Source organism: Podarcis tiliguerta (assembly GCF_965153285.1).
Source record: "Podarcis tiliguerta genome assembly, chromosome: 5".
NCBI lineage: Eukaryota > Metazoa > Chordata > Lepidosauria > Squamata > Lacertidae > Podarcis > Podarcis tiliguerta.
In genome coordinates this window covers 74,826,846-74,854,219 of record NC_139538.1, presented here as the reverse complement: position 1 = coordinate 74,854,219, position 27,374 = coordinate 74,826,846, and the positions used below count along the sequence as shown (strand labels likewise).

At 45.2% G+C, this 27,374-nt stretch overlaps 2 protein-coding genes across 21 annotated transcripts in view; both read right to left on the bottom strand.

Annotated features, from left to right (window-relative positions):
• The window catches only part of LDB3 (LIM domain binding 3), a 152,461-nt gene extending 150,815 nt beyond the window's left edge, over window positions 1-1,646 (bottom strand). For 10 of the 17 annotated variants that reach the window (XR_014511020.1, XR_014511021.1, XM_083439994.1 and 7 more), the window contains exon 1: window positions 1,496-1,546. The gene's annotated coding sequence lies outside the window, so the exon portion shown is untranslated. Of the gene's footprint in view, window positions 1-1,495 lie in introns of all 17 variants that reach the window. The other 7 variants (XM_083439993.1, XM_083439986.1, XM_083439989.1 and 4 more) reach the window with 4 other exon arrangements.
• Window positions 1,647-9,255: 7,609 nt separating this feature from the next.
• The window catches only part of OPN4 (opsin 4), a 39,308-nt gene continuing 21,189 nt past the window's right edge, over window positions 9,256-27,374 (bottom strand). For 2 of the 4 annotated variants that reach the window (XM_083440073.1, XM_083440075.1), the window contains 6 exons: window positions 26,360-26,467; window positions 24,888-25,065; window positions 19,113-19,268; window positions 16,182-16,217; window positions 14,237-14,275; window positions 9,256-12,391 (listed from right to left, as the gene is read on the bottom strand). In XM_083440073.1, coding sequence (XP_083296199.1) covers window positions 12,107-12,391; window positions 14,237-14,275; window positions 16,182-16,217; window positions 19,113-19,268; window positions 24,888-25,065; window positions 26,360-26,467 — 802 coding nt within the window. In that variant the 3' untranslated portion in view covers window positions 9,256-12,106. Of the gene's footprint in view, window positions 12,392-14,236; window positions 14,276-16,181; window positions 16,218-16,267; window positions 16,315-19,112; window positions 19,269-24,887; window positions 25,066-26,359; window positions 26,468-27,374 lie in introns of all 4 variants that reach the window. The other 2 variants (XR_014511030.1, XM_083440074.1) reach the window with 2 other exon arrangements.

The following is a 27,374-nucleotide window of genomic DNA, read 5'->3' as shown; positions in this document are numbered from 1 at the left end:
TGGGTCTAAGTTTCCAGAGGGACCTATTTCTCCCATACGCATTATGATCTAGCAGGGAGGGCCTTTTCAGACAAGAGTCTAATGTTGTTTTTCTTGTCAATTTCTTTCTTATTGCTGCTATATATTTAATTTGTGGCTCCTAAATTACGGTTTTAATTGCTATAATCTGCCTCGTGTAACAAAAGTGTATTAGAAAAGGTGGCTATAACTTTTTATGTAAGTAAATAAAATAGAATGGTACATTCAAATATCCAGAAAAGAGATGTAACAAAGTGTGAAATGTTTAGTATTTATTCTCCTTTTGTGTGAAACGTCATGCAAACTTTTTTGTTTTGAATGAATCTCTTATTACAGCAAGAGGACATTATTCTGAGAATCAGCTAGAGGTGAACTTTAAAGTTTAGAAGCAAATCTGTAGAACTACTGTCAATATCCTACTTCTTGGCTTGAGTATCAGTTCTGCGGAGATGTCTATTAAGCGTATTGTTTCAACTTTGAAATCTGAGCTGTGACATGGTGGGGGAGGGGCAAACATATCATCTGGCTGAACTGCAAAGAAACCAATGCAGCACAACTAATTGTTTAAAAGTGTTTTAAAATAGCAATGCTGTGCACACTTACTTGGGAGTAAGCCTCACTGGCAGGCTGGATTTCTGAGTAAATATATGCAGGTTGTCTGTGTGTCATCTAATTGTCCAGTCACAAAGGCCATGCTGAGTCATCAATAGTTTCAGAGTGCTTTTCTACAGAATATTGTAATCCTTATTTTAATCTGAACTGAACAAGGGCTTTCCACTTAAAAAATAAAGGAAAGGAAACTACAGTACATACATTAGTGGTTGGACAAGCCGCAAGAGACTGGCCTGAGCCTTTTTGCACCCATGTCTCTTAACCAGCAGCTTATGTGAGGGGTAAAGGAGACGGAAGGTGGGGGAGAGAATGATAAATATATAATGTGGCTTGGGATATGGGAGCCATGCGGAGGAAGAAGCCGGTGGACTCTGGGCTGTATTAGCAGCTCTGGCTGGGTAGCGGGTCACCCTTGTTGTGGTTTGCAAACCAGAAAGGTGGGGTAGCAGAGGAGGAAGAATAATAAAGAAAAGGCTGATCCGGTGTGATTAGTGAGCAAACGGCCTGCAGCAGATCCCATCTCGCACATCCGTTTGATTAATAGCCCAACAGGCGCAAGCAAGAAACGCAGACAACAGGACAGCAGCCTCAGTAAAGAAAACGAGCGTGGAGTGGGGAGTGGGAAGAAATGAGGGGGCAACTCTCAGAGAGGAGAGGAGCAATCCTAGAATTGTAGAGTTGGAAGGGACCCCCGGGGTCATCTAGTCCAACCCCCGGCAAGGCTGGAATCTTTTTGCCCAGCGTGGGGCTCGAACCCACGACCCTGAGATTAACATGCAGTCAAGTTGCAAGGTAGGACAGAAGAAGGTTAGTGCAGCTAGACAGGTGACAAGGAAGGAGCTGGAGACCAGCCGGTCGCCTCTACCTGGGAGCAGCTCTGCAGATCCGCGCGGGGCTTCGCGTGGTGCCTCCTCCGGATTCTTCCAGCTGCACATTTATTAGTTGATCTCTGCCATCCCCGGTGACGCTGCCCACTCCAGAGCGGCGGCGGGAGGAGGAGGATTTCCTTAAGGTGGATCCCTTAAAGCTACAGCTGGCCACTGACTTCCATCTTTCTTTCTTTCTTTCTTTCTTTCTTTCTTTCTTTCTTTCTTTCCCTGACTTTATCCAGCTTGCTGCATTTCTCGTGCTGGAAAGGAAAACGACAACTGCAAAATTAGTTTCTGCACCCCAGGCAGCCAAAAATTCTAAGTAGCAACACTACATCGGGAAATAAACATTCGGTATTAGATGCTTTTAACTCCGCTAAAAGAACAAGGGGAGAAAAGGCGAGTTCGGCAAAACTGAAAAGTAAATAAAAACGAATCGCTCAGCTGATAATGGATGAATGGGAAGAGACGGCAGAGGGCTCTCTCCGTTGGCTAAAATGGAGCTATTTACATGAATAGAATCAGCCACTGAACACTGACACATTGTGCTGTTGTTTGCTTTCAAATGGCAAATAAGAATGCAGATGAGTCGCCCTGTGTGATTTCTGTGATTCAGCACAGAAAGGGAACCACAAGCAGAGGCTACACATGTAAAACTGTCATGTTCAATAGGTGTTTCAAACTCCTCCAGGAGTTTTCACCTCCAGTACCAGATTTCTGCTGTTGTCTTTTGTCATTATCTCCGTGTAAGAGTTCTGCTTTCTGTTGTTGTTGTTTAAATTTGACGTCCTCACAGGTGCCAATAAAAGCTCGGAAATATGAAGAGTGAATTGGAAGAACGCCAGAAACGGAGCCCAACATTGGCAAAACAGTAAAACTCGAATGATTTTGGTAGCTGTCCCTATAAAATACAAATTTATTTATTTTTAAAAGAACCCAGAAACATTCTAGCAGTGACATCTCCTGTTAAGGCTGTGACAGCCAAGGTGTCTATGCGCATTCCATTCGCATCACAATCCATAATATTTATCACATACTTATCACATACAAAACCACAAACCAGGAGATCCAGGTTAATTTCTGGACATCTAACATACTGGATTAATGACAGAAATGACAGCTGGCTGGGCTAGGCTGGGATGAATCTCATCCATGCTCGCTAACTAATACCTATTGATAAATGTGTCCTCCATTGATTTGTATAGCCCAAATGCTTCTCAGAGATGCTATTAGTACATCATATTCTGTTGGGGGCCTGGAAACTGGACGGTATAATCCAGTGTGGGTACCATTCAGCTCTATGATGCTAAAGGAATAAACAAGACCTTATGGGCCAGTCTGATTCCCTGTGTAACTCTCAGTATCACTTCACAAGCCTTACAATTTTCTCCAGGCACAACTGCACATGATGCTCAAAATACAGACAGCTTTAATACTTGGCTTAGCATTAATCTCCTTAAGAGTCTCTCCCCCCTCCCCTCCCCGCATGTGCAGTAAAAGCTAACTGGGGGCCAAACAGGAGGAAGAGCACTAACAGCTTGGCACCTATATGTGAAGTACAAACAAGAATTAAAACAAGAATATACAAAAATTGAAAGATTGCCCTGTTACACGGGGCTTCACAGTTTACTCCTTCCTTCCTTCCTTCCTTCCTTCCTTCCTTCCTTCCTTCCTTCCGGTGGAATGAAGCAGGAATAAGAATGAAAAGAACCTTTTCCTTAGTTAAAGACATTGACCACAAAACCCCTTCTATTTGTCCTCCAAAAAATATTATCAGCACTCCCATGGCCTTCTCCACATGTCTCCGGCTGAATAATCACCAAACGCCTCTAGGAAGCTCACAAGCTGGGCATGAAGTTGACAACCATCCCATGGCGATTGTCCCAGACACCTAGGGTCCAGAGGAGGAAATGCACCTTCAAAAAAGAGGACAAGAGAGCATTTGGGTAACATCTGCATATGTTCGTCTTATATGCAAGTTTAGATGGAAATACAGTACGTCTCACTATAGCCGTGAAGACTGTGACCTGTGTGCTTGCTCAATCTGTTATCCAGATACTAACTGTTGAGGGGCAACTTCAGGGCTCCTGCTCTCCCTTCTTATGGTTCTTGATCATGGGTAGGCAAACTAAGGCTTGGGGACCGGATCCGGCCCAATCGCCTTCTAAATCCGGCCCATGGATGGTCCAGGAATCAGCATGTTTTTACATGAGTAGAATGTGTCCTTTTATTTAAAATGCATCTACGGGTTATTTGTGGGGCATAGGAATTTGTTCACCCCCCCAAAAAAAATATAGTCCGGCCCCCCACAAGGTCTGAGGAACAGTGGGCCGGCCCCCTGCTGAAAAAGTTTGCTGACCCCTGTTCTTGATCTTTGGACTGGATAGCCCTTCAAACAGAGGACTCCTTCAAACAGAGGACTACCCTCTGTAAGGCAGGACACATGGCCAACATGCTCTAAGCATGGAGATTCCATTTAACTTCAAGAGTCCGAAATTAACCTCCTTGCACCACTGCCATTCCTTGGTTCTGCTGATACCAGCATTCCCTACTCCCTGGGGAATATGCCCTGTGGGGGTGTTGACATTGTGCAAATTTGTTTAAATTCAATCAGTCAATTGGTTCAAAGTCTTCTATCAGATTACAGCACAATCCTGTGCATGCCTGCTCAAAACACCCGGGAAAGATGTTATAGGATAACAGCCTAAAATGATTTGATTGATCAACCTAAAACTATTTAACTGGTTGACACTTAAACTAATTTGTTTTGTTTCTGAAAGTGGCTTGATACTGCATCCAAAGGAAGAAGGTCCAAAACTCCAGCTCACTAGAATTCTGCATAGGCTGGTAGCATGTTGAGGCCTCTCACTTGCAATTCCACATGCTTGCTTCAGTCCTGACCTACTGCAACCTCTTGCCATTCCAGGCATCAGCCCCTCTCTGGGAGCGCCTGCCAATTTGCTGAATTGTGACAGAGCGCCGAGTGATTTTTTTTGTACTTGGGGAAACAAGGCCATCAAGCACATTTTCACTTGAGCAACCTGAGCTGAAATTTGAACTCAGTGTCTCTGGAGGCGAAAAGCTCGTGTGCCACCCGCAGATAATATCTCCCAAGGACAGCTGTTTTAGTGCAAAAAGCCAAAGTGAAGCACCTCAGCTCACACCCTCTTTCAGCCTGAACACATCCTTCAGTTAAATAGGGTGCCCAATTTTCACAATGCATCATATTTTGTGCGTCATTTGGAGACGGGTTCCAAAATGTATGTTCTGTGAAGGATACATTGACAGCCGGAACAGAGACATAAGCACAGGCCATCCTTATGAACGATATCCTAGTGGAGCCATTGACTTTTTTTAGGTCAAAGATGCTTACATTTCCAGGCTTTAGAATGATGCATCTCAGGACGTTTTAAGTCACCTGTGATGGATATCGAGTGAAACCAAGTCAGTCTATAGCCTGATGGGATATGTCTCTATTGCTTTTATGGAAAACGCAACCTCATTCTGTACTTATCAGTAGCAAACAAGGTGCAAACTTTTGTGAAGATGAATGGATTAATGAAGTTGAATCGAATTTGGTTGGGCCAAATCCCCCTTCAGATGACCAGAGACCATGCCTCTAATTATTATTATTTTCTACACAGGTAAATTCACCTCTGTCACTACATGTCAGTGTAAACAGCACTGAGCTAGTTTTATGGCACACCTTCCTGTACATTTCTCCCATCCCTTTCCTTATTCCGAAAAATCCAGACTTTGGGGGAAGTCGGTTTGGTGCGCATGACCTCTCAATCCACTGTAGCAGCACGACATGAATTTGCCGGTCAGTATTATAGCTCTGTGTGGGGTAAAGCTACAGAGCTCAGGATTCACTGAGGGAAAGAATGCATTCTGAATGCTTTGCTGGCATCACAGGTACACAGCCCAGGTCTTCAAAAAGATGGGAGGACAAAAATAATCATAATGCGACAGTCTGGCAGTGATGTTAGTCTAGCAGGCCTGAGTGAGCAAATAATAGGAATTCCAGAGAAAAGGACAAACTAATCCAGAATGCGGCAGCTAGACTGGTGACTGGGGGCGGCCGCCGAGACCACATAACACCGGTCTTGAAAGACCTACATTGGCTCCCAGTACGTTTCCGAGCACATTTCAAAGTGTTGGTGTTGACCTTTAAAGCCCTAAACGGCCTCGGCCCAGTATACCTGAAGGAGCGTCTCCACCCCCATCGTTCTGCCCGGACACTGAGGTCCAGCTCCGAGGGCCTCCTGGCGGTTCCCTCATTGCGAGAAGCAAAGCTACAGGGAACCAGGCAGAGGGCCTTCTCGGTAGTGGCGCCCGCCCTGTGGAACGCCCTCCCAGCAGATGTCAAAGCGATAAATAACTACCTGACATTTAGAAGACATCTTAAGGCAGCCCTGTTCAGGGAAGTTTTTAATCTGTGATATTTTACTGTATTTTTTGTTTCTATGGAAGCCGCCCAGAGTGGCTGGGGAAACCCAGCCAGATGGGCGGGGTACAAATAATAAATTATTATTATTATTATTATAAATGTGGAAGCAACTCCTTTGACCCCTGGTGGAACTTCCCTCCTGATGTAAATAGCAGCGCGGGAGGGGGGGGGGAGTCAGATTTTAAGCAGGACCACACCAGGGAGGAAAGAGTTAAACTTTCTCTTTCCCCGCCCACTGCAGTTCTAAAACTTCCTCTTTTAATAAGACCCCTGGTATGGATTTACCCTGAGTGCTTTATGTCATGGGTAGGCAAACTAAGGCCTGGGGGCCAGATCCGGCCAAATCGCCTTCTAAATCCGGCCCGCGGATGGTCCAGGAATCAGTGTGTTTTTACATGAGTAGAATATGCCCTTTTATTTAAAATGCATCTCTGGGTTATTTGTGGGACCTGCCTGGTATTTTAACATTAGAATGTGTGCTTTTATTTAAAATGCATCTCTGGGCTATTTGTGGGGCATAGGAATTCGTTCATGCCCCCCCCCATATATAGTCCGCCCCCCCACATGGTCTGAGGGACAGTGGACCAGGCCCCTGCTGAAAATGTTTGCTGACCCCTGCTTTATGTGATTCCCATCGTATCTCATGAAGCCCCAAACCTTTCTGTAAGCTATGTCGAATTGTAGCCTGGATTGGTTTATCTCATGTTGAAGTGTGGAGATTTGTTTGTTTGTTTGTTTAAAAAGAGGAGAGTAGGGAGGAGGGGACAAGTTTTCACACACATACAGGAGACTTCAAATGCTGCGGGAGCAAGTTATTCGCTAATTAACAGTTGCATTTCAATCCTCTTGTAAGCAGACACGTTCTAACAGCTGAAGTTCTTTTTATAGCAGCAGAATCTTCTTTGGTACACGCTGAACATTGCACTCTAGATTCAGAAGGCATTACTAGCCGGCAAAGGATTTCCTCACTACTCACTGTAAGCAAAGTTGTACCAGGGGGATAAAGAATATTATATATGCCACAGCATATTAAACAGCAATAAAAGCCAAGAGGCGAAGGAAGCAGTTAATGGGCACTTGGCCGCACTGCAACATACAAGGTGCAGAATAGATTAACCCACTACTTTTGTTGTGCACCAAAGTCCTGCAAGCTTTCAAAGTTCCACAGGGGCTTCAGTCACTGGGACTCACATTGTGTTTATTTATAAGACTTATTAGATGCCTTTCAAGGGCAAGTAAGGCAATATACCACACATATTTATCAATTGGAGATGGAGACCCTAGACTCATTCACACTTCCCTTTGTCTCATGATATCTTCCGTTTGTCGCATGATTTCTAGGCAAGGGTCTGAGAGGTTTTTCTTTGGTCTCCCCACTCAACTTGGGAAAACACACCATTTACAGCTAAATCAGAGCAAATGCAGACCTTACAAGTGTCCCTGTTTTCCAGGGACAGTCCCGGATTTACAGAAGCCGTCCCGGTTTCTGATTTGATCCCAGAATGTCCTTCTTTTCCTTAGGACGTTCTTATTTTCATCTGAGAAATGTTGGAGGGTATGGAGTTATGCGACCCCCCAAGCCAAGGAGATAAGTAACTATACAGCCTTTAGAAGTCATCTGAAGACAGCCTTGTATAGGGAAGGCTTTTTTTAATGTTTAATGTTTTATTATGTTTTTATATATGTTTGAAGTCGCCCAGAGTGGCTGGGGCAACCCAGTCAGATGGGAAGGCTATAAATAGTGTAGTAGTAGTAGTAGTGATGGTGGTAATAATAATAATAATAATATTAATAATAGGATGTCTCTATTTTCACTGGAGAAATGTTGGAGGGTATGCAACTGCCCACCTGCAGAAATAATAATAATAATAATAATAATAATAATAATAATAATAATAATAATAATTTATTATTTGTACCCCGCCCATCTGGCTGGGTTTCCCCAGCCACTCTGGGCGGCTTCCAAGAAAGATGAAAAATACACTAAAATGTCACATATTAAAAACTTCCCTGAAAAAAACCCAACTGACGTTTGCTCCGATTCAGAAGCAAATGGCAGGTTTTCCTGGGGAAAGCGGTAGGATGACATGAAAAGCCTCTTGGATCCATGTCTAGAAATCAGGGGACAAACAGAAGCATGGATGAGCCCTTAGATAGGAGAAAAATCCCACTGGACTCAAAGATACTTACTTTTGAGTAGGCGTGCATATGACTGGGCTGGGGGGACTTTAAACTGCCCTTTGGTCAAACTTTAATCAGCCCTTTGGTAACTACAATACATAGATACAATTGCAGTGATGACGTGGTTGTTGCTGTCTCGCCAGAGTGAGAATACTAATGGTCGGTCAGTGCTCAGTTTCCCCAAATTAGGAAAGAATCAAAGCTGATATATTTCTGTCTGGGTGCACCCAATTGTTGCTGGTGAAGATCCCAAGAGCAGCAATGGCTGGTTTCCCCAAATTAGCATTTTAGCATTTTAGGTACACATGCAAAAAAAAAAAAAAGTTCATGAGAATGTGGGCACTGGCTCATTAGCAGAGCAAGAGTGCACATTTTGGGACTTTCAGAGATTTATAAGATTCCTGTTTATTTGGTTTTGCAGAGAGTGCATATTTCATATATTTCATATTGTTCAATGTTCCGTATAGATTATAGAAAGAGTTTACATTGATATTGCATTGTTGTACTTGGTCATTGTGTTGCCTTGGATATTACTGATACTGTTTGCAACACAGGGGTTTAATTGTTTGGTTACTCATTAGCAGATCTGGCAACAAGCCCTTGACTGTGGTGTGAACCCCGTACATGTTATTGGTGCTGCAACAAACAAGCCAACCTAGATTATACTCAAGAGGACCTTCCTAATCTCCCTTATCAGCCCTGGGAAAGAGAAGAACCCATGGTATGTGTCTAATAGAGGCCCTAAGGGGGTAGATTAGGAGGTCTGGGAGCATATGGTGGCGAAGATCCAATTCTCTGGATCGGCATTGTGAATCGGTGGAATTAAATTGGAAGCCTGATTTGGCAGAATGACATCTAATATTTTGTTATTAGACTGTCTGTTCAATCAGTTTAGTATCTATCAGACCCTCTGCCTTAAGTCAATATCCTGCCCAGACAGATGAAGGGAGGAATTATAATCAATCTCTTTCATCTTTTTATTTAGCTTCCAAGAAGCCATCCTGGTTTCTGAACTGCGTATTCCCTTCTTTTCCTCATTGACCTCATAATCTTGCTTTCTACCTCAAAGCAATAATGGGGAGTAATAACATCAGAAATCAAGCAGCCTAGATATCTGGCAACAGGTTGTGGATATTTATATATACAATTTTTTTATTGTTTAAAAAGAAAAAGTACATCGAGATACTGAAAATCATAAAATATTGCAAAGTACATCGCCATTACATTATTTGTTCCCAAAGACAATGAATTCGTTCCAATTTCCAATAAAACCTACACTGTGTTTTCTGTTATGATACTATTTTGCATCGGATATAGGTTGCGTGAAGTTCAGGTTTGGGGCTGTGTGTGGAGGGAAGGAAGGAAGGAAGGAAAGAAAGAGAGAGAGAGAGAGAGAGAGAGAGAGAGAGAGAGAGAGAGAGAAGCAAAATCCTCTGGAGGGCAAGCTTGACTCAAGTCGCTTCTATATGGGGCAAGATGTACCACATGATCTCCTCTTGCCTATTAATGAGAAGGTATTTCCTTGTTCTGGGTGCTGGTTACACAGGTTGAATGTCTTCCTGCCATTCTCAGGAGAGGGCAGGTTGTCATTCTCAACCCTATTTCTGTGACTTTACTGTTTTTGATGTTGAATTTTAAATTGTAACCTGCTCTGGCACTTGCTCGTCATGGGCTGGCAATAAAGTTATTTGCTTATTTATCTGAAAAAGTGCCAAGTTCAGGGCCCAGTGCAGGCGCAAGTCCTGACATCTTGTTGATAGAAGCCTAGAATACACATTACAGTTATTACACAGAGAGACCTTCTCTGTCCCCATGTTTGCAATATATGGACATTAAGTATGTTTACAGATTTGCCTGAAGATACAAACTTTGTATCTGGGCAGGGGGCATGCATAGAAGCAGCCCTGTGAGTGTTGCACCCTGCATGTTCAGTCCCAGGCATCACCCCTGTGCTCAGTGGGAAAGTTCTGCAGAGGGTTCCTACTTATGAGTTGACCCCCTCGGTGCCACTGGGGACCCTGAAATAGCAGGATCCCTGATCAATTATGTGCGCCCCCTGCTTGATGTGGAGACATTCAGGAATGCGGAGGAGCAGGGGGTGGGGAGCAACTTGCATGAGGACATTGGAGGCATGGCTTTCATGCACGCCCCACCCCTCCATCCACACTTTGGAGCATTTGCATGTTCAGCTGAATGCCTGGGCATGCATCCCATCTTGGCACTGGTACCTCCACATCATCCATTAAGTGCAACTTGGTGATGGGTGTAGACGGGTGTCACACGGTCTTCCTGTGACACTTGTCCCATGTGGATTAAGCACAGTGCAGATGTTACGTTTTCCATGAGACATGTGCATAACCCCCATGCCTTGATCTTGACAGAAACATCTTATTTATACATTTATAAATCATCATACAGTAAAATGGCAGGCACCACTTTTTCCCCTCTCCAAAGGGCTCTAGAGTCCATTTACACATGATCTACAGTTGAGTTGAGTTGAGGTGCAGTAATATGCTATCAACTTGTATCCTTCAGCAGAACCTGTGACAAAAAGACCATGTAACTATGCCTGAAAGCCCTATGGATGAGATATCATCCGCCAAAAATGGTATGGACTGGTTGCACGATGGGATTGATATGCACATAGGCCTTGTCATGGAAGGCTGAGTGGACAGACTAGTCAAGGAGCTAAACGTTAACTTTATTGTCTCTCTAAACAAGAACAGAACAGCAGCAGGAACCTCCTGACACCACTTAGCTACACACACAAGCCCAGCGCCACCTAGTGACTAAGCTATGCCATGACACTATCCACGCAGGCCTTGAGTCACACACCTTGGTACCAAGTAGCTGTACAGCTCAAACTAGGAACTTTGCAACACCAGGTGCCAGTCCTCTTCTCTTGGCACCAGCAGGGCTGCTGCGTGAAGAAGGAAACTGGAGGTAGTTTAAGGCAGGAGGAGACTAACACCACAGATGAGAATACTCCTGGTCCCAGGAATCAGGCAATTGAGGACATAGGAAGCTACCTTAGACCAAGTCAGATGGTTCGGTCAATTTGGCTCAGTGTTGGGACCTTCTGCAACAAACCATGTGCTCACCCACCATGGAGCTACAGTTGTTCCCTGTTCTGGAGAGCCTATCACAAACCACTGCTGGCTGTAAGGCTTCAAAATCCCTCCCTTAATCCAGGCATCTGTTTGTTGCAAGAAGAAGCCACTAGGCTATATAGCCCTTTGAGCTACCAGGCTACGGGGCCACCAATGCATGTGCCCACCAGGATCTTCTACAATACTTGTGAAAGGTCTCACTAAATATCCCCTTAAAAAATCAACAACGCATGAGGGACAGTTTGCTGTTTCTTTTCAGTTTATATTGGCACTGCTTTGGCTTCTGTGTTGCACACATGCTCACATTTCATTGGATGGCAGGACTGGACAACCAAACCTCCCTTCCATTCAAACCAAGAGTGAGCAAGTGCAGTTGTGGCTGATGTAGGTGCTCCCTGCTCCCCATTGATAGGGGAGCTGATGCAGGGAGGGTGCCCAAGCCATCTTTGGTCCTGCCTCTTTCAGATGTGGTGGCCATTTTGTGTTATGCCACACCATGGCAGCCATTTTGCGACTGGCACATGCAACACTTTCTCAACATTCCCCCCATTGGTCAAAAAAGGTTGGGCATGTCAGCCGACTTCCTGCCTGCTGCCTCTCCAAGCTGGACATTATCAGGGATTGCCTGCCTGACAGTTGCGATCTGTGGATGGCTGGGTGTAGACTGTCCATACAAGATTCATGTGTGAGCCTGTTCTCAGGATAAAACGGGCTACTGCCTCTGTTTGTTTTAAATGCTCAACTTATTGACACAAACATTGTGGAGAACGCAATCAACATGTAAAGCAAATTAACTATTGTGGAGCTGTTTTTGAATCTTTACAGGAAAGCTGGCGATTTTCATTCTTCTGCCCCCTCTTCCTGCTTCAGTGATGTTTTGGAAGGTTTTCTACACTAAGCTGACACATGTGTGTCTCTGGCGTAGGACCTAAGGCACTATCCTGGCACAGCCACTCTAGCCGGCTGCTGGAGTTCCTCTCCCAGCTATAGCCACAGTTCCTGGAGCACGAAGGGTCAGAGTTGGATTGAAAAGGCAGCTCCATTCGCTGGACGTTGCTGTAGGTTACCACAATGCTGGGTATCTGGGCTGTAGATGAGAGGTAGCAAGAATCTTCTGCCCTCACGCCAAAAGTGTACTGATCGTCACCTGTCTTAAGAAAGTACGAGAAAGAAGAGGTTAATACACAATGTGCCTGAGTTGACAACAGCCTATGGGGTGGGTGGGAAGCGATGTATATTTGCCACATGCATTGGGAGAATCCACCCTTTTCAAGTCAAAACAGGCCTCAGAACAATGTGCATGTCAAGAGAGGAGTTCAGTGTTTGTCCATCCCCACAATCAAAGAAGCAAGGTAGATACAATGCATGCAATACCTGCTAAAAAACCCTATTTTTTGCAACTGTTAAAGGCACAGCCTCTATTTGGCCACATTCCACCACTTTGGACTGCAAGTAGGAGCTACAATTTTCCGGATTCTCCTGCCTGCCGGAAGAAAATGAGCTCACCAGAGAGAATGGCTCTAGAGTCTAGAATGGTTTTAGTAACTATGCTACTTTCCTACTTGCAAGGAAGGTTTTCTTTTTCATAGTCAAGCATTAAAAAGTGACACACACATCTTGCAGTCTGAAGTGGCACAGTCTATTCTAACACCTGAGGACTCTTGACACCTCATTCTGCTGCATGCAGAGACCTGTTCTCACATTCATGCTACAGATTTACAACAGGGGTTAGCAACCTCCAGACCACATGCCTAATTAGACCTGGCCGGCTCCCCATTTGGACCGCAAGCCCATTTCAGCCAAGCCAAGCCCCTTGCCCCATGTATGACATCATATATGATGTGTGGGCAATCTTGCCACTATGGAATGAGCATTAGGTAGCACCTGTAATGGTGCCAGTCACTCTGATTGACGCACAGAGTGGGCATACATGGGTGTAAGGCGAGCCTGCAAGCAATCTGGTCTCAAGCCATTAAGGGTTTTATATACTAATGGTAACATCGTGAACTTGGCCCGGGAGCAAATTGGCAACGGGTGCAGATCTCTGAGCAGAGATGTAATCTGTAGTAGGGTTTCACTCCCATCAGCAGTTGTGCTGCAGCGTTCTGCCCTAAATGCAGCTTCTAGATCGAGCACAAAGAGAAGCTGTGCAAAGAGGCATTGCAGTAATAAGCCTTGAAGTCACCAGCGTGCTACTTGAACTACTTGTCAGTTTTCATTTCTTGGTACAGAAAGTATTGATCCAATGTGCTAGAGATCTTTCCTATTCTACTTAATTCAGGAGGGTTCTGGAAGCTTCTCTGTGTGAAAGAAACAAGCAGAAGGTTCATGATGTTTGGGTTATTGCTTCAGAGAAGCTGAGTACAACCGGCTTAAACCTCTTTCAGTCAAGGTCATGCTGACTATAAAAATGGGGCCAGAAGGAGCTTGGGCTTCACTTTCTCTTTCTATCTCTTTTCCTTCTGGCGTGGTGTTCTGTATATTGTATGCTTAGTGTTAAGGTTTAGACTTACTATAAATTATTGAAAGTTTAAGTTAAGTCTGCTGCAACTGGATTTCTTATCGACAGGGCCAGTCCTGAATGTATTGGATTTGTGACCATGATGCTTATTAGCCTTCAGTGGCCGTTAAAGCTCTGCTGGATGAAATATTCATTGCTTCTGGTATATTTCTGGGGAATCCTGCAATGTGTTTTAAGTTTTTACTCTGCTAACTATACATTGGAATCTAATCTGGATAATATTGAGTAGAATTTCAATGACACTACTGTGGTCAAGCTCTCCTGGCGCAGGAACATCTGTAGCTGTCGCACCACTTACAGCTGGCGAAAGGTGCTTCTAGCCAGAGGCTACCTGGGTCTCCAGCAACAAAGCTGGATTCAGAATCACGCCAAAACTACATACCTGTAAGTCTGGCTTCATCATCAGCCCAACACTATGGGGAGGCCACATTGTTCATATTTCCCACAGATTATTGAAAGCTGGATGGCAACTTACCAGGCTGTCTCCAAAGATGTAGTTTCCAAAGGCTAAGTCCTAAAGAAACAATATAGAGAATTGTGCAAAATGTCCACAATCATGTTTCCACATAGGTCTTGAACTGGTTAAACCGAAGAGTCATTTTTAAATCAGGGGCATGGATAGAGTGGCCTGTTGCAAAGGAAAACAGGGTCACTGCCCCACAAAGAATCCTGTAGAAGAGGGCACTTCAGCAAGTGCCACTGGCTGTGTAAGCTGCACCTGTTGAATTTCCCTCTTCTACACAATTCTCAAAGGTGCAGGAGCCTTAAGCACCTGTTCACTTTACATGTGCATTAATTCACTGGCTTGTCCCCAATGCATGTTTACTCAAAAGTAAGCCCCATGTCAGTGCATAGTAAAGTGTATTCTTCCACCTCTGTCTTATGCATGTTTGCTCAGAAGCGCCACATAATATTTAAGGGTGCATTAAGGTTAAAACTTTCATTGCATGTACATGTACTAAGGACTGCGGGTTGATTTCAGCAACAAGACTCTGAGCTTGGCAATTTCTTCTTTTTTTTACAGGGTGAGAATGGAGGCTGTGAAATAGTGGATTGGCCCAGGCTTGCACCCTTCCAACTAGCAACTCACCCATCCCAGCTATGCAGAGTGAAAACCGATCACCTGCTAAGTAGCAATAGATGAATGCAGGAAGAGGTTTGAGCTAATGAAGGGAGGAAGCGACTGCTAAAGATGCGGGAGAATTTTGTGCTTCCTGAACCAACATGTGAATTAAAATGCATTGAAATCCATATTTTTCTCCATTTTCTGATGCAGCACTCTAACCAATAATTCTGTCTGAGACAAAGCATATATTATGGGGAAGTGGACACAGAAACGTGTATATTGGTGAAAGTACTGTTCAAAACCGCATTATATTAGGGAAAATGGCTTGCAAAAATGTGTCTATTAGGGGAAATGGCATATAAAAGTTGTACATTGGGAGAGAGGGGCAGACTTTTAAAATAATAATAATCGCAGACTGATGCAGAAACCAGGCAAATTGAATTAAAGATTGAAGAAACTGGGATGAACAGATTTACCCAGACCTAGATACTGTCCTAGAGAAAGGAGGGCAGACTTTGAGATTTTTAAAAAAGAAACTAAGCACTTTTGAGTCTCTTTGCCTTATGGAATATGCAGTGGTGACTGGACTATGCTCCCTATGCAGCATACAGAAGATTTACAAAGAGTGGCAAATACTGAGCAGTGAAATATAACAATATGCATCCCTACCACTACCATATTACAGGTGAGAAAAGAACCAGTGAAATATTTGAGCTATAGCCAGGGTGCAAACTATTAGCAGTATCAGGAACTGTTGGCAGGGAAAGGCGTTCTGGCAGTGTGGTCATAGAATTGTAGAGTGGGAAGGGACCTTGAGGGTCATCTAGTCTAACCCCCTGCAATGCAGGAATCTCAACTAAAGCATCCATGACATATGGCCATCCAACCTCTGCTTGAAAACCTCCAAGGACGGAGAGTCCACCTTGAGCTCCTTGGAGGAAAAGTGAGATAGAAATGTGATGGATTAGACCAGTGGTTGCCAACCTTTTTTGGGCCATGCCCCACCTAAGCATATCTAAAATCCTGACACCGCCCCCCCCCCCCGGTGACATATAATTCTTATTTTTCAAAAAGTGAATTCCTATGCATGTGGAGGAAGCCTAAAAGGCCATTAACTTGGTTTAAACAAGCTTCCAAATTGCCCCCCTTAAGAATCAAATTGCACCCCCTGCGGGGCATTGGGAACCACGAGGTTAGACGGACAGACAGAGATATAAATAAATTTGAGCATGTCAAGTGGGAGGTGTTTGATATATGGCATGGCTGCATTGCTTTCCCTGAACATCCCCATCCCTGAAAGAATCACATGAAATGTTCACACTATGAAAAGAAACCAGCAATCTGGGATATTCACCTCTGCCATAGAAATGTCATCTGCATCCACTGATGTCTACAAAAGAAAGGAAAGAAAGAGTGTGTAGCAGTGCAGACAGTTCTTACCCCTGGATATGGAGTTGTCACAGCATGGTCCTATCCTTCTCTAAGTGCTGCGTGAGAAGGATAATTCCATATGTAAGTTATGATTGCACCCTCTCTTAATAACCGTGCAATATATTGTGCCCAGTGCCTGGTACAACTATGACCTGGCCAAATGAGGAATGAGGGGCGACCAATTATTAGGTATTCTTTTCTGCCATCTCCCATCCTGGGGCCACCCGTTGCACAAGTGCTGTGCTGCACACGATAATATATGCCCAAATATACTGTTAAAAAGGTAAAGGGACCACTGACCATTAGGCCCAGTTGTGGCCGACTCTGGGGTTGCGGCGCTCATCTCGCTTTACTGGCCGAGGGAGCCGGCGTACAGCTTCCGGGTCATGTGGCCAGCATGACTAAGCTGCTTCGGGCGAACCAGAGCAGTGCATGGAAATGCCGTTTACCTTCCCACCAAGCTGTACCTATTTATCTACTTGCACTTTGACGTGCTTTCGAACTGCTAGGTTGGCAGGAGCTGGGACCAAGCAACAGGAGCTCACTCCGTCTGGGGATTCGAACCGCCGACCTTCTGATCGGCAAGTCCTACGCTCTGTGGTTTAACCCACAGCGCCACCTGCGTCCCAAATAAATATACTGTTATGCCCAGTTTAAAGGACCATCCCATCCCATTCCCATCTTGCAGGACCAAGAGCAAATGAGATCAGAGGATAGGACTGAGATTATTCCAGCAGCCAATCACAAAACAGCAGCAGGCCCATAGAAGCTGTAGCAGGTGAGAACAGCTCCCTGATCCAGAAGGGCACAGCCTGGGGCCACAGTGCTGAGCTCAAACGCCTCTGGGGGTGTGAATGCAGGAGAGGAAAAGCAGGGGAAATTGTGATGGGGTGAAGAGGTGACAAGCGTGGAAAGGAACCACTTGCACACACAAAGGCACCCAAGGAAAGAAAGGTTGCAAGCTGAATAAAGTGTGTGTTTTGTGCATGGGGGTGAGGCTGATGGGGGGGGGGGGAGAAGCAACATTGGCTGGACACAATGTTGCTTTGTTCCCTCCCAGCCACTATTTATAGAAACACATTATTTATGGGACACGACTGCGGTCACAGGGAAGCGAAACAGTATTTTGGATTTTCCATAACAAAAGGCACCATATAAAAACAAGCCAAAATGCCAGAGAGAGGAAAAAAGGTGCAAATATTCTGCCAAAGATGCCCTTCTGAGGGCAACAGTGACAGAAAGTGGTGGAGAGCTGGAAACAGAATGCCCGGTGTTTATTTTTAGGAGGAGAGGGGCGTCAAACTAAATTTGCCAATTCCCCAGTGACTTTGGCAGCAATCTGATGTGCAGAATGGAAAGGACCAACAGCACTGTGCACATCCCAGCAATGGAATGTGATAGGGAAGCATCCCCCTGTTAGAAAATGTGAATGCCAGGCTGCTGTCAAAGGCACAGAAGGAGGGCCGGTGCAAAGACAGAAACGGTAGCCCTGGTTAGAAACCAGCTTGAGGCAGATCTACATTAAAGGGTATGTGTTTATGCATGGCTATGACAGATCAGTAAACCAAAATGTCTTCACCTATCATCATCAGCATTCACACATACAGTGCACATAATTTCCCTTATCTTGGGTCCATCCCACCAGTTTCCACCCTTAGAAGGAGCACTCAGTGGCACATGCTGGACAGGAGAACAATACTATGGGGAATGCTCTTCAAGGTGAGTGCTGCTCCTCTTTGTGTTCTCAGATGTGGGGAAGTGTCAAGACTTCCACTAAGTGTTCAGAGACTCATAGGATCCTAGAGTAAGAGTTGGAAGGGACCCTGAGGATCATCTAGTCCAACCCCCTGCAATGCAGGAAAATGCAGCTGTCCCATATGGGGATCAAACCTGCAACCACGCTCTAACCAACTGAGCTATCCAGTGTTCATCAAACGACAGGGACTGGGCACGAAAATGCTGCATCAGGATGGGCAAGTTATGATACAGGCAGCAGAGTTTTTCTTTTTCTAAAATGCTCTGCCCAGTGGCATAGCGTGGGGGGTGCAGGGGGGCCGGCCGCACCGGGCGCAACATCTGGGGGTTAGGGTTAGGGGGCGCAAATCCACGGGTTAGGGGGCACAAATTACTTGCCTTGCCCCGGGTGCTGACAACCCACGCTACGCCACTGGCTCTGCCCAATCTTATCTTCCACTAGCCTCACAATTTCTTTTTCAGCGGCTTTTGAAAGATTCCTTGCTCCCCACAGCACATTCTCATCAGCACTGCTCTCCCCTGCTTATGTTTGGCTTGTGCTTTGCATAAGGATTTCCGTACAGTTGCCGGGCACACAGCATTTGCTGTTTTGTGCTGCGGCCAGCCCTCCCCTTCAACTGTTAGCGACACAGGATCTCCCATGCTGCAGAACTGGCAAAAGGAACAGCACACGTGAAAATCGTAATTAGTGGGAGTCGCTTGACTGCCAGGCATCTTTTCAAATTAACAAGATGAAATAGGTGACAGCTGCTTGTGGGCTGGTGCTGGAGATTGCGATCGTGCCAATAGGTGTGAGAAGAGGAAGGAGATTAGAGTGGTGTCACAACCGAGCCAGGATATGTGCATGGACTTGTTGTGGTTTCTATAGGGAAACACTCTTGTTTTTAAAAGGGAAAGCATATCTCACAAATGAAATGGACAAACTATTAAGTTCTCCTCTACTTGAGTCTCCTAATGGCAGCTTTCTTATACAGGTTACTGAAGGCATTTGGGAGGAGGGGATGGAAAGAGAAAGAGAAAAAATTACTGACATGGAATAATACAAGCTGAGGCAGAGATCTGCAGACCTCTCTGTTCTGAGAATAGGACGTTTTGTTACCTTTTCGAAAATCCCTGAATCGTGGCTTTTCAGTTTAGATTTGACTTTGACATCGTTCATTTCTGCCGTGGTGTCTTCACCCATCTCGTACGAAACTTGCCCGCTAGCACCTCTGGAGTTCAGACTAGAGATATCTGCCTCTGTGTCAGTCCATTCCTGCAGCGAAAGGCCAGCATGAATTTTTTTCAGAGAGTCTCTTTGGGTTTAATGACTTTCCCTCAATCAGTTCAGTTATGTGCCAAATGGCTCTCATTAGAGAAAAGAGCCAGAAATGTGAAAGAGACTCCAACAAATCCTGTCTTGGGGCCAGTTTAGACAATCTGCAAAATCGGGGGGGGGGGGGGCTGTTCCTAGACTGCATCTGTTCAGGCTCTTTCTCTCCCCACCCACCCCTCTTTTTAAAAAGCAGACTTTCCTACTGCACAAATGCCCTGTTGGACACCCTGCACAAAATTAAAAAGCCCAATGAACACACAGCATTCTTTGCTCCTTGCTTACACCCTATATCAGTGATGTTATCTCCAAAGGAGTCAGTAGTTCTTATCTACTTTACAGTGATAATTCATTTATGGCTCTGCCTTGTGCAGTAATGTTACCCGCCTAGAGAAGAGGAGGGTACAGTCCAAACGAAGGTGTTTTAATATGGTTTGGGTAGTTTCAAGTATGGAAATGGAGTGCATTCTACCCTTGTAGCCCTGTGCTTAATAAACACATAAGGACAACAAAAGAGGATTTTACAAGCCCTTACAGTTGCTAAGAGTCTTATACTTTTCTGCCTGGAAAGATAAAACACCCACCAAGTATTATGCAATGGTTTGAGGACCTCACGGAGCTACTTACATTTGAACATATGTCATATAAACATCATTTTTGTGTGGATACCCATTTGGGCACCTGGAGGGCTTGTATCAATTTATATATTCTACATTAGATGTACATACTGATGCTTACAGCATCCATAATGTGAACTGATGGTGGGTTGTTGTTGTTGTTACTATTAGTATTGCTCATATATTATTTTTCTTTTTAATCAAATTTACCGGTAACTATTTTTTCATTAGCAATTTCATTTAATTTCTGTAATAATGTCCCCTCTTCCTTTTCTTTGTTAAGTTTACAAATAATTTTTTTGTAAAAAACCCCCAGAATAAACCTGTGTCTCCCGCATGCTCTCATTTTCCCAAGTGCACATTCTGTGTCCCACCACATACCAACCCCACCCTGCTTTCATAGTACAGTGGTACCTTGGCTTAAGTACTTAATTCATTCCGGAGGTCCGTACTTAACCTGAAAATGTTCTTAACCTGAAGCACCACTTTAGCTAATGGGGCCTCCTGCTGCCGCTGCGCTACCAGAACACAATTTCTGTTCTCATCCTGAAGCAAAGTTCTTAACCCGAGGTACTATTTCTGGGTTAGCGGAGTCTGTAACCAGAAGCGTATGTAACCTGAAGCATATGTAACCTGAGGTACCACTATATATGCTGCAGATTTAAGTGCTCCTTGACTGAAAATAATAAACATTCTGTACAACATTGAGCATATCAGGGACATGGTTAGACCAGGGTTCCCCAGACTTGGGTTGTTGGGCTACAACTTCCATCGTCCTTGACCACTGGTCCTGCTAGCTACAGATGATGGGAGTTGTAGTCCCAAAACAGCTGGAGACCCAAGTTTGGGAAACCCTGGGTTGGACCAAACCTTTCCCCCCAATATGCTTGATTTGATATCTATTACCCTCAGTCCTTGGCATTGGTCACTAGCCCCCATTATAGTCTTGTTGTGACAGTGAACAGGTCCAAGCAAGGCCAGGGCCAGACTTCAGGGGACACTATGCATGATTTAGCTGATGGGACCCACCCCACAGTCACCAGTGCCCTGCCAGAGCATCCTCCTCCCCAGATTTTGTTAAAGGCCTAAAACAAATTGTGAGTTTTAAAAGCCTTTGTAGCTGCAAACCAGAGCAGCAGCACAGTAATAATAATATAATAATAATTTATTATTTATACCCCGCCCATCTGGCTGGGTTTCCCCAGCCATTCTGGGAGGCTTCCAACAAAATATTAAAATACAGTAATGCATCAAACATTAAAAGCTTCCCTAAACAGGGCTGCCTTCAGATGTCTTCTAAAAGTCTGATAGTTGTTCTTCTCTTTGGCATCTGCTGGGAGGGTGTTCCACAGGGCGGGTGCCTCTACTGAGAAGGCCCTCTGCCTGCTTCCCTGTAACTTGGCTTTTCGCAGTGAGGGAACTGCCAGAAGACCCTTGGCGCTGGACATCAGTGTCCGGGCTGAATGATGGGGGTGGAGATGCTCCTTCAGGTATACTGGACCGAGGCCGTTTAGGGCTTTAAAGGTCAGCACCAACACTTCGAATTGTGCTCGGAAACGTACTGGGAGCCAATGTAAATATTTCAAAACCGGTGTTATGTGGTCTCGGTGGCCGCTTCCAGTCACCAGTCTAGCTGGTGTGTTCTTGGCCAGCTTATTTGGAGGTGGAGCCAAACAGTTAGGTGGCTGCTATGAATGGAAGCTGAGTTTGGCTCCTAAGCTGTATCCACACACCTCCGCTTGGGCCTGGCAATAAGTGGTGGTCTGAGCTGATGAAGGGCCCTTCTATGCCCTGGGCCCCTAGTAGTGTGGTAGGAGAGCTGGGGGGAAAATTCACATCTGGCACCAATGTACCCCTTTGGTTTCAGATATTATATGGGTAGACGAGTCTAAAAAGCCTGGGCACAATTTTTTAGGGCCCTCCTACGACTATGGTGGCTCATTTTCCAGAAGTAATGTATTAATCATTAACTCTGGAAGTGTATACTCAATTCTGACCCCACTAAGCCTTCTCGTGTATGTTTTGCTCTAGGGAGCTTAGTTTGGTCAGAATCAAGTATACACTTTCAGAGTTAAAGCTAAATAGAATACTTCTGGTAAATGAGCCACCATAGCTGTGAAAATTTGTGTCCCGGGCTTTTAAAGACCCGTCTACCCATGTCATATCTGAAACCAAAGGGACGCATTGGTTGCCAGATGTGAACTATATTGGCATTATTTTCAGCAGGGAATGGCAACCAGGTGGCAGTATACCATAATAAGGTAAAGGTAAAGGTACCCCTGCCCGTACGGGCCAGTCTTGCCAGACTCTAGGGTTGTGCGCTCATCTCACTCTATAGGCCGGGAGCCAGCGCTGTCCAAAGACACTTCCAGGTCACGTGGCCAGCGTGACAAGCTGCATCTGGCGAGCCAGCGCAGCACACGGAACGCCGTTTACCTTCCCGCTGGTAAGTGGTCCCTATTTATCTACTTGCACCCGGGGGTGCTTTCGAACTGCTAGGTTGGCAGGCGCTGGGACCGAGCGACGGGAGCGCACCCCACCGCGGGGATTCGAACCGCCGACCTTTCGATCGGCAAGTCCTAGGCACTGAGGCTTTTACCCACAGCGCCACACAGCTTGCTATTGTGCTCAGGGACCCCAATCAGAACAAAATCTACCCCCTAACCCCAACTGAAACCCATTTTGAGGCTCAGGAGAAGGAAGGGAAGGTTTTCCTCTCCCTCCTCTCAGACGTCTCACTGACTGCGACCTACTTATTTTCTCCCACAGAAATCAACAAAACTCTTTCCTATCTCAATAATTTTGTTGCTCCTTCATCACATCAGAGTGTGAAAAAGAGACAGGAGCTTAAAAATAATAATAAATCTACATGATGCCATCATTTCAGACTAATCATTCTGAAGTATAGAGACACCTGAGAGATTTTGGCCTTGCTGGAAAGAAAGGCCCGTTCTGAAAAACAACAGGGAGCCACAAAAATAATTCATGGAAAAACTAAAATATTTATCTTGTCTCATGTAGAAATGTGTATGTTGTACGAACATGGGCATTCCCAAGTTGGCTTTATTTTAGCAAGATCTGCTTTGTTGTATTTTTAATCAGGGATATAAAATAGATGGAGTGCAGAACCCACACAGCTCCGAAATCTCCTGTAAGAATTTGGAGCATGTCAGCCTCCCCTAAAAGCACATTAACCTAAAAACGTAACAGCTTAGGGGGCATAATAGCATTTTTGTGTTTTTAGAGCTCGTCTAAAAAAATAAAAAAACTGGTTGAAAAAGAACACATTATTGTGCCTTGGATAGCACAGAAGGAAAGTCTCTCAGATTCCAAAGTGAAGAACCACTTCCGGCTTCTTTGCAAGTAACCACTAAGTACTTAGCAGTGATACAGCAAGCTGTTGAGAGCTTCTGGTTGCTGGGAGGGTGGGGGGATCCGTTGATGGATTTGTCAATTTGTCTAAATCTGCCAGCAAATCTCTTTCTAAATTCAGCCTGCTTCACCCTACAGAAGCATTAGCCCTCACGTCACAAACTCGTTTCCTTCCCCCTTCCCCCGTGAGGGCTCCATTCTATGTTGTTGCAAAACAGTACGATCACATCTTGCATGCAATTAGGTTGCACTATTGCAACCTTGCACAGCTGGCTTGTTGAAACGGCACAAATTAATTACATGCAAGGTAGAGAGCCTGGCACAGAGAGAGCTTTTAAGCTCTCTGCCTTGCTCACAGGGCTCTGGGATTGTCTCGTGGGAACTTGGATGGCCCTGTGAGATCTCGTGAGAGCCTCTTGGAGTGCTGTAAGCTAGGTGGAGAGCTTAAAACCTCCCTGCCTCTCTTGGAAAACAAGGGCGGTTATGTGGAGGTGGTTCAGGTATATGCGTTTTTGCATCCCCAGAACACACACAAGACATGGCCTCCCTCAAGTAATAAAGGTAAAGGGACCCCTGACCATTAGGTCCAGTTGTGGCCGACTCTGGGGTTGCGGCGCTCATCTTGCTTTATTGGCTGAGGGAGCTGGCGTACAGCTTCCGGGTCATGTGGCCAGCATGACTAAGCTGCTTCTGGCAAACCAGAGCAGCGCACGGAAATGCCGTTTACTTTCCCGCTGCTACAGCCAGCCAGAGGCTTCTGATCACATGGAAGCTCTTTTGGGGCTTAGTACGGGGTGAGCGCCCGTTGCTTGATCCCAGCTCCTGCCCACCTAGCAGTTCAAAAGCATGCCAAGTGCAAGTAGATAAATAGGCACCACTCCGGCGGGAAGGTAACCAGTGTTTCCGTGCATTGCTCTGATTCACCAGAAGCGGCTTAGTCATGCTGGCCACATGACCCAGAAGCTGTCTGTGGACAAACGCCAGCTCCCTTGGCCTATAGAGCGAGATGAGTGTGCAACCGCAGAGTTGTCCATGACTGGACCTAACGGTCAGGGGTACCTTTACCTTTAATACAGATCTGTAAACCTCCAGAGAGATTCCAGAGATTTTGAGCTCCGTTTGGGTCTCAGTTATAGAATCATAGGGTTGGAAGGGACCCCGAAGAATGCAGGAATCACGACTAAAGCATCCCTGTCAGATGGCCATCCAACCTCTGCTTAAAAACCTCCAAGGAAGGAGAGTCCACCACCAAGGGAGTTCATCCCACTGTCGAACAGCTCTTACCATCAGAAAGTTCTTCTAGTCAGAACCCCCTTTAATGTAACTTTGAAGTCATTGTAGAACAACAATGGAGTCGCATCCATTGCTCCGCTATTGTTTGCCACTGACTGCATCTGCTGCTGGCATGTGGCCCCAGGAAGGTTCCTTACCAGTGAATGTGGCCCTTGGGCTGAGAAAGGGTTCCCCACTGACGACTTAAGCATGGACACGTCTAATCTATGCCCACCAGCTTGCTGCACACCCCTTTCATTGATACTGTAGATTAGACAATGTAGATGAAGGTTATCCTTACAGATTCACTGTCTGAGACAGAGGAGAGCCGTCTGTTTCCTCTTGGCAGCCCATTCATATCAGAGGACTGGCTGGTGACAGTGAAACGTCTGGTGGAAGGGAAGCTGTTAGATCTGGAGTCCTTATGAGAAACCCTTAGCAGAGATCCAAGGCAGGGAAGAAATTTTGCAATCGCCTTTCTAAGGGATAAGAAATTAAGCCCATCAGTCTTTTTTCTACCTCTGCAAGCACAAAACACAGACTAAAACATTTCTGTCCTTTCCGACACAAGCTAAAAACGTACATTCATTCAGAGAGGGAGAGGGGAAGAGCGTGAGAGAGGCCATATTGCATTAAAGACCTTATTGGACTATAAAAGGATATGACTGCACTGTGGAATCCAGTTTACAGTTTTGTGTATCAGCCCATTCACAGGCAGAAACACATGTTGACGGTGTTCATTCCCACCAGTATCAAAACATAGCAGGAAATCTTGATTGCTATCTGCATCATGAAATGTGAAAGGAAGCTGCTCAGATGAATGTGCACTCTTTGGGTCTGCAGATGTGGTTCGGGGCCCTGCGTATGACATGTAAGCCGCCTCCAGTCAGGCATCACCCTTGCTAGATTAGGAGTGTGTCAATACAAAAAGGAATGGACAATACAAAAAGGAATGGACGCTTGCATTTTCATTTCAGCTGGCAGAATCTCCACATGGTGGGTGAGCAGTCCATGTGTGGCAGCTTGACACCGGGGACCCCTGCTGCTACTCGGTTTTCTCCTAGCGAACAACAAAACTATCTGATCTTAAATACCGACATGCCTGCAAACTTCACCGGCATGCATACCAGTCACTGGTATGCATATATACTCATTGTACAGTCATATGATCTTTACCATTCAAGAACTGTCAAGCAAAGAGACTTCATCAATTCAGCAAAAACAACTCATTTTGCCTGGGGGGTTTTCTGACTTTGCATTTAAGATGGAGACGATTTGAGGAGCCAGATGCTGGGATTTTTGACAGCTGAGTATAGCTGAGCATAAGAAGGGGGCTGTCAATGGGTGCTGCTTGTGAGAAAAGCTGCACCTGCTTAAATCCCCTGCATGTGCACTTGTAAATTGTTACTAGCCTGCTGAGATGCTAGCATCAATTTCCATGCATGACATGGGGCCAGAGTGGCTAGTAAAACAATTTTTGCCTTTTCACTGTGGACTGGTGGAGGAGGGATGGGTCTGATGAATGGGTTTTCCTCCCTCCTTAGTCAGTGTAGAAACCAAGCAGACTGGCAGAGGAGGAAGAGAGAGATCAGGCCCTCCTCCATGAGCCCACTCGCTCATTGGCATGGAAACCTTTACTGCCGACACCTACCAGGTGAGATGTTAAATATAAGATAGTGTTAATATGACAGAAGTAGCATCCCGCATTGCTTGCGGTTGCCCTAAAAGAAGACCTGTTGCAAGCCCCAGTTCTTTACAGAAGGTGAAGCTTACCTGTATTTGGGGTGGGCAATGGCGTAAACGATTGGGTTGTAGATGGATGAAGCTTTGGCAATCACTGCAGGTATTGTGTTCATTAAGGGAGTGAGCACATGGGAGTACCTAAAGCAAAGCAAACACACTTTCTTAGATTTAATTCTGCCAGGGTATGGCTACTGTCCCTTTCCCCCTTTTACATAACATACTGTACTTTTGAATGCTCCTCCACAAAGTTCTTCAAAGTGCTAGTCCACACTGGATAAATTCAGACACGCAAAATCTTCTAAATGATGCACCTCGGCTGAACTTAGGAGCACATTCACATGGAAAACAGATTTATCAGCCTCCTCCCTGCCCAAAGGCATGCATTCAAAATAATGAAAAACCTTGATCTGAAGCAGCAACTCAGCAACGGCATAATTAAATAGATAATTAAGTAGATTAAAAGCAAGATCCTCTATTAAAACAGCAACATCACCTGTCCAACACTGCAAAACAATGCACACAAGCAATTAAAAAAACAAATCGCTGAAGCACTGCATCAGCAATTGAAAAAGAACACTGTGGCCATTAAAAAAATTCAACAACAAAAAAGTGGCAGCTGGAGTAAAAGCAGGAAGAGCAGGAAGGAATGCCCAACAAGAAGTGGAATCAACAGCATCTGCCTTGGTAGCAAAAGTGTTTTGAAACGAGAGCATCTTCACCTGTTAGCTGAGAAGTGCTATGGAACTGGTCATGTGGCTTTCCACTGGTAAGCTGTTCCATGGTGTATGAATGATGAAGAGGAGGCAGCCATGACCTTTTCTAATTTTATTGGGGGACAGTGATATGAAGGCACATAAGGCCACCATATCACTGAAGTACAGCAAGTCTGGATATGGTTAGTGTCTGGGTGGAACAACCTATGTGCCACCAGGGCTTCCACGACTGAAGGAGGGATGGGTGGATGACCAGGCAAAAACCTTCCCTGTGATCTCGGAGAAAGAGGACCACAAGGAACTTATGGCAGTTGTGAAGCCAAACTCCAGCT